Below are 12,983 nucleotides of genomic sequence, written 5' to 3'. Positions count from 1 at the left end.
CAGGGAGACATGCACTTATTAAACACATCCCCTACATTCATCTAGAAATATAACAGACTTTATTATAGTCTCACCAGGACATCTAACTGAGGCATTTCAACAGTGGTACAGCAACAGGTAGTCAGGGAGACATGCACTTATTAAACACATCCCCTACATTCATCTAGAAATATAACAGACTTTATTATAGTTTCACCAGGACATCTAACTGAGGCATTTCAACAGTGGTACAGCAACAGGTAGTCAGGGAGACATGCACTTATTAAACACATCCCCTACATTCATAACAGACTTCATTCTAAAAAATATAATGTTGAGTATATTATCAAAATATTGCCACTTTATTCTCGAAATATTGCCACTTTTAAAAGTACTATCAAAAAAGTGTGACTTTAGAGAGAGAGAAAAAAAGAAAGAAGGGATTGAGGGGTAATTTAATCAGATTGGCTTTTTGGACAGGTCAGAGTCAATGTTTGAAGCTGTTGGCAATACACTGTAGATGTATGTGTTCAAAAGTAGCTCCTAATGTCTTCAAATCCCTGGGGAGAGAGGAGCTGCTACCCCTGGGGAGAGAGGAGCTGCTACCCCTGGAGAGAGAGGAGCTGCTACCCCTGGGGAGAGAGGAGCTGCTACCCCTGGGGAGAGAGGAGCTGCTACCCCTGGAGAGAGAGGAGCTGCTACCCCTGGGGAGAGAGGAGCTGCTACCCCTGGGGAGAGAGGAGCTGCTACCCCTGGGGAGAGAGGAGCTGCTACCCCTGGGGAGAGAGGAGCTGCTACCCCTGGGGAGAGAGGAGCTGCTACCCCTGGGGAGAGAGGAGCTACTACCCCTGGGGAGAGAGGAGCTGCTACCCCTGAGGAGAGAGAGGAGCTGCACATTGTAAGAGCTGTAAAGAGAGAGGGACTCGGAGAGAGAACAGGCAGAACCTGATATGTAAATGAGCAGAGCAAACGAAAGTAACTTTCAACGACCGAATGATCATTCAGACTCTGTTTCTATTGAGAGATAAAAGGTAAGATGATTATTGTGTATTAATATAGTTGATGATATTGTTGTGTGTATTCATATAGTTGATGATATTGTTATGTGTATTCATATAGTTGATGATATTGTTATGTGTATTAATATAGTTGGTGATATTGTTGTGTGTATTCATATAGTTGATGATATTGTTATGTGTATTCATATAGTTGATGATATTGTTATGTGTATTCATATAGTTGATGATATTGTTGTGTGTATTAATATAGTTGATGATATTGTTATGTGTATTCATATAGTTGATGATATTGTTATGTGTATTCATATAGTTGATGATATTGTTATGTGTATTAATATAGTTGAGGATATTGTTGTGTGTATTAATATAGTTGATGATATTGTTTTGTGTATTAACATAGTTGAGGATATTGTTGTGTGTATTAATATAGTTGATGATATTGTTATGTGTATTAATATAGTTGAGGATATTGTTGTGTGTATTAATATAGTTGATGGTATTGTTGTGTGTATTAATATAGTTGATGGTATTGTTGTGTGTATTAATATAGTTGATGATATTGTTGTGTGTATTAATATAGTTGGTGATATTGTTGTGTGTATTCATATAGTTGGTGATATTGTTATGTGTATTAATATAGTTGATGATATTGTTGTGTGTATTAATATAGTTGATGATATTGTTTTGTGTATTAACATAGTTGAGGATATTGTTGTGTGTATTAATATAGTTGATGATATTGTTATGTGTATTAATATAGTTGATGATATTGTTATGTGTATTAATATAGTTGATGATATTGTTATGTGTATTAATATAGTTGATGGTATTGTTATGTGTATTCATATAGATGATGATATTGTTGTGTGTATTAATATAGTTGATGATATTGTTGTGTGTATTAATATAGTTGATGATATTGTTATGTGTATTCATATAGTTGATGATATTGTTGTGTGTATTAATATAGTTAATTATATTTTTGGTGGACAGTGTTAAAATAGTCCTACTCTCCTTAAAATGTTTTTGATATAAATTAGATCCGTGGGGTGAATTCGTTCTGTGCCCATCTGTGTGCCCCAGGGTGATCGCTCCTACACTATCTACAATCTAAAAGGGTTCTTTGGCTGTCCCCATAGGAGAACCCTTTGTAGAACCCTTTTTTTGGTACTAGGTAGAACACTTTTGGGTTCCGTGAAGAACCCTTTCCACAGAGGGTTCTACATGGAAGCCAGAAGGGTTCTACCTGGATCCCAAAAGCGTTCTCCTATGGGGACAGCCGGAGGACCCGTTTGGAACCCTTTATTCTAAGAGTGTACTGTATCATAGGTCTATAGACTTGTCCTCTCAAAACAGGCTTAAAACACAACAAGCAACAAACAAACATTTTCTCTTTATAATCTACAGTTAACTCCTTTCACTCAGGAAGGTATGTTGTGTGAAAGAGAGACTAATAAATATTGTTCGAGAGACTAACAACAACTTACACTTCCTCAAAACAGGTTGTGTGTATTCATTAGTGCCCACCGTAGCAAAACGTTTGGCAACAGAAACCGATTAGGTCACGTTGTACAGCGTTTAGAGTAAACAGTTTATGTTATTTAATATCTTAAAACTGTTGGCTGTGGAGTAAACTAATGAATACAACCCAGGTTGTCGCCTACGACTCGGCATGTTGATACCTGCCTCTTGCTGAAACCTGAACGTAGCCTGAGGGGTATACTATGATACAGGCTTGATATACTGGTTTTCTAAAGCTAGCCAGCTTCAGTTAGCTTCACATTCCAGCTCAGGCCTCATCCATCAGAATATACACAACAGAACAGAAAAAAATCTCAATGAAGTTTCAAGGTGAGAATCCTGCCAGGGATAATTGTAAAGTGTGTAGATAAATTAAATGTAATGTTAGTATAGTGAATGACAGTAAAACTCTCCTAACAGTCTACTACTACTGAGACAGGTTGGTGTAATGTTAGTATAGTGAATGACAGTAAAACACTCCTAACAGTCTACTACTACTGAGACAGGTTGGTGTAATGTTAGTATAGTGAATGACAGTAAAACACTCCTAACAGTCTACTACTACTGAGACAGGTTGGTGTAATGTTAGTATAGTGAATGACAGTAAAACACTCCTAACAGTCTACTACTACTGAGACAGGTTGGTGTAATGTTAGTATAGTGAATGACAGTAAAACACTCCTAACAGTCTACTACTACTGAGACAGGTTGGTGTCAGTTTAATCATATAAATGGAGCTGACTGGACGTGGTCAGGTCAAATTCAATATATCAATATTCAGATATTATACTTCTACATTTAACATTTCATATGATAATGTAATTGTATCATAGTTCCTCTATAGTGTAGTGATCCTCTACATTTCATATGATAATGTAATTATATCATAGTTCTACTATAGTGTAGTGATTCTCTACATTTCATATGATAATGTAATTGTATCATAGTTCCACTATAGTGTAGTGATCCTCTACATTTCATATGATAATGTAATTATATCATAGTCCTCTATAGTGTAGTGATTCTCTACATTTCATATGATAATGTAATTGTATCATAGTTCCTCTATAGTGTAGTGATCCTCTACATTTCATATGATAATGTAATTGAGCCACTTCACAATTAACAGTTCACAGCCCTTAGCCGTGGTACTGTATAATAACCATATATCACACCTCCTCAGGACTTATTGATTTATAAGGCATTATAAAGGTGATTAAAATAATGATACATACGTACTTCATAGAAAACTGTTACCCTTCATATATTCTAACAACTCACATTTTAAGATTCATTATGTCATGTGTTCCATGTTAAGGGCTCTAACCAAGGAACAAGACTATTTGTCTCCCTCTTGCTGTTGCATGCAGTTCCTCTCTCTTCCTCCCTCCCTCTAAACCCTCCCTCCCTCTAACCCCACCCCTCTGGCAGAACCAGGTAGTCCATCCCCCTTCACAAACTCTCTTCTGAGGAAACGAAACTGATCTGAGTCTCTGTGTCGTCTGTCTGTGTGAGAGTGAACAACCGTCCAAATGGCTCAACAGGGAGTTCTGCTGGACCAGGACCAGTTCTGTTGTTCTGTCTGTCTGGATCTACTGAAGGAACCAGTCACCATCCCCTGTGGACACAGTTACTGTAGGAGCTGTATTGAGGGCTGCTGGGATCAGGATGTTCTGAAAGGGGTCTATAGCTGTCCTCAGTGCAGACAGACCTTCAGTCCAAGGCCTACGCTGAGTAAAAATAACATGTTGGCTGAGGTGGTGGAGAAAATGAAGAAGACAGGACTCCAGGCTGCTCCCCCTCCTGCTCTGTGCTATGCTGGACCTAGAGATGTGGCGTGTGATGTCTGCACTGGGACCAGAAAGCAGAAAGCCCTCATGTCCTGTCTGGCGTGTCTGGCCTCTTACTGTGAGACTCACCTCCAACCTCACTACGAATCTCCAGCTTTCAAGAAGCACAAGCTGGTCAAAGCCACCGCACAACTACAGGAGAAGATCTGCTCTCATCATGACAAACTGCTGGAGGTTTACTGTCGTACCGATCAGCAGTGTATCTGTTATCTGTGTACAATGGATGAACATAAAGGCCATGATACAGTGTCAGCTGCAGCAGAGAGGACTGAGAAACAGGTAAGACCAGAACAACTTGTTGGTGACTGTCTGATAAACAAAGAATTAAAGATACAGTAGGAACTAAGGCTGTTTGAATATGAGATCATTGAAATGAAATGAATCCTCAGCAGAACAAATATGAACACAAACCTTGAGTATATAGATATGTTAACCCAGATTCTCCAAATGTATCACCATTTTATAATGTCAAACACTATTATCATTCTGAATGCCCTTTTATGAGTCCAAAGTTCAGTCTCAACCTGTTGATACATGTAGTCCTACCATAAAAACTATAATCATTCACATAGCAACAAATAAATATCATTTAGTAAATGGACCATCCATTTTTTAGACCTTCCTCTCTATGGGCCCTATGTCACATTACTATACTATTGATCTACTGGACTAATAAAGCTTGATAGCTCATTGAAGAGTGATTCTCCACAGAGGCAGCTGGGGATGAGTCAGCAGAAGGTCCAGCAGAGATTCCAGGAGAGAGAGAAGGAGCTGAAGGAGCTCCAACAGGCTGTGGAGTCTCTCAAGGTGAGTATTGTTGACCAGAGGAGACACACCATTTCACCTGTCTCCTCCAGTCAGAGAGAGAGAGAGAGAGAGAGGTAGAGGGGCCCCTATCCAATCCCACTGACCCCACTGTTGGGAACAGGTTGTCACTGCTGAGGCAGTGAAGAAAGTAGAGGAGGATGGGTCAAGGCTGAGGGATCCTGAGAGGATCCCTGTGAGTAGTAGATCTGTGACAGCACAGAGGGATGGGCCAACCAGTGATATATGCTTCAGTAAGGTTGGCTTCTTAGTGTTCATAGGAAATGGTTATCAACTGTACCGCAGAAATGGAATGTAAATCACAGAAAAAAAATATGTTTTGGTGGCAGCTGCAGAGAAGTATTTGGTCATACTAGATTTGACTTCAGAAGAGTTCCAGGGTGTGTTGAGTGGTGGTGTCCCGTCCTCCCAGGCCGTTGGCCTGGTGCAGGAGCAGATAGGGTCAAAGTAGTGGAATGGGGTAGTGGGTTTTAATGAGTGTAGGGTTAGTTGGCCTGGTGCAGGAGCAGATAGGGTCAAAGTAGTGGGATGGGGGTAGTGGGTTTTAATGAGTGTAGGGTTAGTTGGCCTGGTGCAGGAGCAGATAGGGTCAAAGTAGTGGAATGGGGGTAGTGGGTTTTAATGAGTGTAGGGTTAGTTGGCCTGGTGCAGGAGCAGATAGGGTCAAAGTAGTGGAATGGGGGTAGTGGGTTTTAATGAGTGTAGGGTTAGTTGGCCTGGTGCAGGAGCAGATAGGGTCAAAGTAGTGGAATGGGGTAGTGGGTTTTAATGAGTGTAGGGTTAGTTGGCCTGGTGCAGGAGCAGATAGGGTCAAAGTAGTGGAATGGGGGTAGTGGGTTTTAATGAGTGTAGGGTTAGTTGGCCTGGTGCAGGAGCAGATAGGGTCAAAGTAGTGGAATGGGGTAGTGGGTTTTAATGAGTGTAGGGTTAGTTGGCCTGGTGCAGGAGCAGATAGGGTCAAAGTAGTGGAATGGGGGTAGTGGGTTTTTAATGAGTGTAGGGTTAGTTGGCCTGGTGCAGGAGCAGATAGGGTCAAAGTAGTGGAATGGGGTAGTGGGTTTTAATGAGTGTAGGGTTAGTTGGCCTGGTGCAGGAGCAGATAGGGTCAAAGTAGTGGAATGGGGGTAGTGGGTTTTAATGAGTGTAGGGTTAGTTGGCCTGGTGCAGGAGCAGATAGGGTCAAAGTAGTGGAATGGGGTAGTGGGTTTTAATGAGTGTAGGGTTAGTTGGCCTGGTGCAGGAGCAGATAGGGTCAAAGTAGTGGAATGGGGGTAGTGGGTTTTAATGAGTGTAGGGTTAGTTGGCCTGGTGCAGGAGCAGATAGGGTCAAAGTAGTGGAATGGGGGTAGTGGGTTTTAATGAGTGTAGGGTTAGTTGGCCTGGTGCAGGAGCAGATAGGGTCAAAGTAGTGGAATGGGGGTAGTGGGTTTTTATGAGTGTAGGGTTAGTTGGCCTGGTGCAGGAGCAGATAGGGTTAAAGTAGTGGAATGGGGGTAGTGGGTTTTAATGAGTGTAGGGTTAGTTGGCCTGGTGCAGGAGCAGATAGGGTCAAAGTAGTGGAATGGGGTAGTGGGTTTTAATGAGTGTAGGGTTAGTTGGCCTGGTGCAGGAGCAGATAGGGTCAAAGTAGTGGAATGGGGGTAGTGGGTTTTAATGAGTGTAGGGTTAGTTGGCCTGGTGCAGGAGCAGACAGGGTCAAAGTAGTGGAATGGGGTAGTGGGTTTTAATGAGTGTAGGGTTAGTTGGCCTGGTGCAGGAGCAGATAGGGTCAAAGTAGTGGAATGGGGGCAGTGGGTTTTAATGAGTGTAGGGTTAGTTGGCCTGGTGCAGGAGCAGATAGGGTCAAAGTAGTGGAATGGGGTAGTGGGTTTTAATGAGTGTAGGGTTAGTTGGCCTGGTGCAGGAGCAGACAGGGTCAAAGTAGTGGAATGGGGTAGTGGGTTTTAATGAGTGTAGGGTTAGTTGGCCTGGTGCAGGAGCAGATAGGGTCAAAGTAGTGGAATGGGGGCAGTGGGTTTTAATGAGTGTAGGGTTAGTTGGCCTGGTGCAGGAGCAGATAGGGTCAAAGTAGTGGAATGGGGTAGTGGGTTTTAATGAGTGTAGGGTTAGTTGGCCTGGTGCAGGAGCAGATAGGGTCAAAGTAGTGGAATGGGGGTAGTGGGTTTTAATGAGTGTAGGGTTAGTTGGCCTGGTGCAGGAGCAGATAGGGTCAAAGTAGTGGAATGGGGTAGTGGGTTTTAATGAGTGTAGGGTTACTTGGCCTGGTGCAGGAGCAGATAGGGTCAAAGTAGTGGAATGGGGTAGTGGGTTTTAATGAGTGTAGGGTTAGTTGGCCTGGTGCAGGAGCAGATAGGGTCAAAGTAGTGGAATGGGGGTAGTGGGTTTTAATGAGTGTAGGGTTAGTTGGCCTGGTGCAGGAGCAGATAGGGTCAAAGTAGTGGAATGGGGTAGTGGGTTTTAATGAGTGTAGGGTTAGTTGGCCTGGTGCAGGAGCAGATAGGGTCAAAGTAGTGGAATGGGGTAGTGGGTTTTAATGAGTGTAGGGTTAGTTGGCCTTGGGATTTGGGGGATGGGGGAGGGTCTATTAGAAGTTAGTAGGGATCTTTTTTATTTTCTCAGAAGTACTGAGTTAGGTAGGAGGATTTAGAAATGGTGTAAACCGTGATTGAACACTCCAGCACAGTAGGAGGCGCCATGCTCCTTTAACGTTGGTTTGAGGACCGCCATTATACCATAGAAGAAGAAGAAGAAGTTGGTAACGTGAGGTTTTGTCGTTCGTAAAGAGTGCAGCTATTCTTTTGCCTATTTTCCAAATGTATTTTGTCATGGTGGGAGGGTTTGTTTATCGGTTTCCTCTGTTTATCGGTTAGAGTTGAGGAGGGAGTAGGGTAGTTTGATGTCCTCAACCGAGTGGAGAAGAAACGCTGTCTCTTCAGGTGCGTTGTGGAGAATGGTGTGGAGGAATTATTGATCCTGGTCGGTGAACAGGTGGGAGAGGAACATATACACTCTGTATCCAGAATGAACAAGGCGGTGGTTGTGGTAATGTAAAAGGTGAGTCTTATTACCCGGCTAGTTACCAGTATGATTTATGTGAGGGGTTGTGTTGGTGCTGATTTCGACAAGAGTAGTGGTGTCTAATCTGCCTCCGTTTATTACCACCGAACAGATCCGTAAAGAGTTGGTTCGTTTTGCTAAATGTGGAAGTGTTTTTCTGAACGAAATTCAAGGTTAAACAGGGGAGGGGTGGTACACAGGGTTTGTTAGCACACAGGAGCCCAGTGATATAATATTATATATATATATATAATATTACTATATGTCCCAGCTGTTTGCTGTGGTTTTGAAGTAATTCTCTTCCAGCCCGCGTTAACCTTGTAGGTTTACCTCAGGTAACTGATTATTAACTATCCTTGTAGGTTACCTCAGGTAACTTATTATTAACTAGGTTACAGCTCTAAATGGCTGCTGGGTAATATGATAATCGTTGAAATCTGTTGGTTCGTAGACATCAAATAGAGAGAATGCTGCGCAGGTTCACTGAGTTGTAAACCTAATGGATAGGTGGAGATCATTGATTTGTAGCTCTGACTCAGTTGCTACCTCAGATTATGAGCCTATCAAGTGTGGTGAATGAGGTATGTAGTTCCCACAGAAGACCACAGGGAGGAGCAAGAGAGATATAAACCCATACAGTTTATCTCTTTAAATACCCTGAACCTAACAATCAATCTAATGTATTTATGAAGACCTTTTTACATCAGCAGATGTCACAAAGTGCTGTACAGAAACTCTAACCCTACGTATAACCTGTTTTATCCTGAACCCTAATTCTAGGGTAGGGTAGCCTACAACCCCTTTAGAAACTATTATAGTAATAATATTATGTTAGTAAATACCATTATAGTACTAAATAGGTTCTATTGTTATTTTTTAAATAAAACCTATGTATAGTACTTAGCATTTAACTGTTTTTTTTGTTATTTTATTATATTTATTATTTAGAGGAGTCTGTCTAAATAATGAAAAGTTAAGTTATTGCCAGACTTTTTAATGAAACCTTTATTTAACTAGGCAGGTCAGTTAAGAACAAATTCTATTTACAATGACGGCCTCCTGGGGACCAGTGGGTTAACTGCCTTGTTCAGCGGCAGAACAACAGAGTTTTACCTTGTCAACTCTGAGGTCGTCCCATTGTTTCCGAAAGGGGAAAGTTTTTACCAATTGTTGGTAGTTAAAACGTAAACCAGTTATTATTATAATACAGTTTTTATGGCTTGGTCCTAAGAACAGGTTTTAGTGGTAAATTAAAAGGTAGGTTTTTTTGGTGCCATTTAGGGAAAACTGAATTGGGTTTGTGGCTGGATCAGCAGCTCTTCATCATGCGGCCGGAGAGACTCAATACAACAGGGGTCTCTGATTTCTACGCTGCAGTACTGAGGGCCTGGCAGCTGCTGAGACCCACACGAGAGGAGGGGGGGGGGGGTGCCTGGGCCGTGGGTCTGGGAGGAACCACTGATCACTGGGTTTGGTGGACCTGGAGAGCAGGGTGGCAGCGTTCTGACTCAAAGCAGCACAGAGGCTACTGTACCGTACGGAGGTGGGCTTAGCGGGAGGGAAGGGGCATCAGAGGCAGGGGGTTGTGGGGGCTGAGAGCATGGCAGGGTATAGGTGGAGGGTGCTCTATAAGCTCCCAGTGCTGGAAAGGTCAGGGGTCATCCAGTGGAGGGTATTACATGGAGCCCTGGACACCAATAGCTGATTGGCTCGGGTTGACCTGGGAGTTGGGGAGGGGTTGTCCGTTTTCTACAATGACAGACTGTTCATCATGTTTTCTCTGTGTTGCCAGGGTAATGCCATTACTGTTTATTTAATTCCACCTTTATTTAACCAGGTAGGCCAGTTGAGAACAAGTCCTTTATTTAACCAGGTAGGCCAGTTGAGAACAAGTCCTTTATTTAACCAGGTAGGCCAGTTGAGAACAAGTCCTTTATTTAACCAGGTAGGCCAGTTGAGAACAAGTCCTTTATTTAACCAGGTGGGCCAGTTGAGAACAAGTCCTTTATTTAACCAGGTAGGCTAGTTGAGAACAAGTCCTTTATTTAACCAGGTAGGCCAGTTGAGAACAAGTCCTTTATTTAACCAGGTAGGCCAGTAGAGAACAAGTCCTTTATTTAACCAGGTGGGCCAGTTGAGAACAAGTCCTTTATTTAACCAGGTGGGCCAGTTGAGAACAAGTCCTTTATTTAACCAGGTAGGCTAGTTGAGAACAAGTCCTTTATTTAACCAGGTAAGCTAGTTGAGAACAAGTCCTTTATTTAACCAGGTAAGCTAGTTGAGAACAAGTTGAGAACAAGTTCTCATTTACAACTGCGACCTGGCCAAGATAAAGCAAAGCAGTGTGACACAAACAACAACACAGAGTTACACATGGAATAAACAAACGTACAGTCAATAACACAATAGAAAAGTCTATATACAGTTGTGTAAATGAGGTAAGATAAAGGAGGTAAGTTAATAAATAGGCTGTGGTGGCGAAATAATTACAATTTAGCAATTAAACACTGGAGTGATAGATGTGCAGAAGATGAATTTGCAAGTAGAGATACTATTAACTAACTGCTATCTCTCTGTCCCTCTCTCTCTCTCTCTCTCTCTCTGTGTCTCTCTCTCTCTCTCTCTCTCTCTGTCTCTCGCTCTCTCGCTCTCTGTCCCTCTCGCTCTCTCTCTCTGTCTCTCGCTCTCTCGCTCTCTCGCTCTCTCCTCTCGCTCTCTCGCTCTCTCTCTCTCTCTGTCTCTCTTTCTCTCTCTGTCTCTCTCTTCTCTCTCTTCTCGCTCTTTCTCCTCTGTCTCTCTCTTTCTCTCTCTTTCTGTCTCTCTCTCTCTCTCTCTCTTTCTCTCTCTCTCTCTCTTTCTCTCTCTCTCTCTCTTTCTCTCTCTCTCTTTCTCTCTCTCTCTTTCTCTCTCTCTCTTTCTGTCTCTCTCTCTCTCTCTCTCTCTCTCTCTCTCTCTCTCTCTCTCTCTCTGTCCCTCTCTCTCTCTGTCTCTCTCTCTCTCTCTCTCTCTCTTAACAGCGCTCTGCACAGGCAGCAGTGGAGGACAGTGATCAGATCTTTACTGAGCTGATCCGCTCCATTGAGAGAAGGAGCTCTGAGGTGAAGGAGCTGATCAGAGCCCAAGAGAAGGATCAAGTGAGTGAAGCTGAAGGAGTCCTGGAGCAACTGAAGCAGGAGATAGCTGAGCTGAGGAAGAGAAGCACTGAGCTGGAGCAGCTCTCACACACAGAGGATCACATCCATTTCCTCCAGGTAACTAAACTGTCTTGTTACATGTGATATGAAATTGAACTATCATGTGAAACTATTCATCTCATTCATTATGTTGTCCTGGTCTGTCCCTCTCTGTCCCTCTCTCTGTCCCTCTCTCTCTGTCCCTCTCTCTCTCTGTCCCTCTCTCTCTGTCCCTCTCGCTCCCTCTCTCTCTCTGTCTCTCTCTCTCTCTGTCCCGCTCTCTCTCTCCCTCTCTCTCTCTGTCCCTCTCTCTCTCTGTCCCTCTCTCTCTCTGTCCCTCTCTCTCTCTCTCTGTCCCTCTCTCTCTCTCTCTCTCTCTCTCTGTCCCTCTCTCTCTGTCCCTCTCTCTCTCTGTCCCTCTCTCTCTCTGTCCCTGTCTCTCTCTGTCCCTCTCTCTCTCTGTCCTCTCTCTCTCTCTCTGTCCCTCTCTCTCTCTCTCTCTGTCCCTCTCTCTCTGTCCCTCTCTCTCTCTGTCCCTCTCTCTCTCTGTCCCTCTCTCTCTCTGTCCCTCTCTCTCTCTCTCTGTCCCTCTCGCTCTCTCTCTCTCTCTCTGTCCCTCTCTCTCTGTCCCTCTCTCTCTCTGTCCCTCTCTCTCTCTGTCCCTCTCTCTCTCTGTCTCTCTCTCTCTCTCTCTCTGTCTCTCTCTCTCTCTCTCTCTCTCTGTCCCTCTCTCTCTCTCTCTCTGTCCCTCTCTCTCTCTCTCTCTCTGTCCCTCTCTCTCTCTCTCCCTCTGTCCCTCTCTCTCTCTCTCCTGTCCCTCTCTCTCTCTGTCCCTCTCTCTCTCTCTCGCTGTCCCTCTCTCTCTCTGTCCCCTCGATCTCTCTCGCTGTCCCTCTCTCTCGCTGTCCCTCTCTCTCTCTCGCTGTCCCTCTCTGTCTCTGTGTCCCTTCTGCTCTGTGTCTCTCCCTGTCCTCTGTCTGTGTCCCCCTGTCCCTCTGTCTCTGTCCCTCTCTCTCTCTTTCCCTGTGTCCCTCTATCTCTGTGTCCCTCTGTGCCTCTCTCTGTGTCCCTCTCTCTCTGTGTCTCTCTCGCTGTCCCTCTGTCTCGTGTCCCCCTCTCTCTGGGTCCCGGTGTCCCTCTGTCTGTGTCCCTCTGCCCCTCTCTCTGTGTCCCTCTGTCCGTGTCCCTCCGCGTCTCTCTCTGTCTCTCTGTCTCTCTCGGTGTCCCTCTGTCCCTCTCTCTCTGTCTCTCTGTCTCTCTCTGTCTTTCTCTGTCCCCTCTCTCTCTGTCTTTCTCTGTCTCTCTCTCTCTCTGTCCCTCCTCTCTCTCTCTGTCTCTCTCTGTCTCTCTCTCTCTCTCTGTCTCTCTCTCTCTGTCTCTCTCTCTCTGTCTCTCTGTCTCTCTGTCTGTCTCTCTCTCTGTCTCTCTCTCTCTGTCTCTCTCTCTCTGGTCTCTCTCTCTCTCTGTCTCTCTCTCTCTGTCTCTCTCTCTCTGTCTCTCTCTCTCTGTATCTCTCTCTCTGTCTCTGCTCTCTCTGTCTCTCTCTCTCTCTGTCTCTC

General features: G+C 44.0%; 1 protein-coding gene across 1 annotated transcript in view; it reads left to right on the top strand.

The window, feature by feature from the left end:
• Positions 1-4,001: 4,001 nt before the first annotated feature.
• LOC145867110 (tripartite motif-containing protein 16) overlaps positions 4,002-12,983 on the top strand; it is a 13,470-nt gene continuing 4,488 nt past the window's right edge. Inside the window, exons 1-3 of the mRNA XM_082971156.1 lie at positions 4,002-4,648; positions 5,081-5,176; positions 11,269-11,502. Coding sequence (XP_082827282.1) covers positions 4,052-4,648; positions 5,081-5,176; positions 11,269-11,502 — 927 coding nt within the window. The 5' untranslated portion in view covers positions 4,002-4,051. The remainder of the gene's footprint in view (positions 4,649-5,080; positions 5,177-11,268; positions 11,503-12,983) is intronic.

This window comes from Salmo salar, unplaced genomic scaffold, assembly GCF_965601325.2.
Source record: "Salmo salar unplaced genomic scaffold, fSalSal1 ptg000206l, whole genome shotgun sequence".
NCBI lineage: Eukaryota > Metazoa > Chordata > Actinopteri > Salmoniformes > Salmonidae > Salmo > Salmo salar.
Note: the sequence above shows the minus strand (reverse complement) of the source record. Positions and strands in the feature narration are given on the sequence as shown.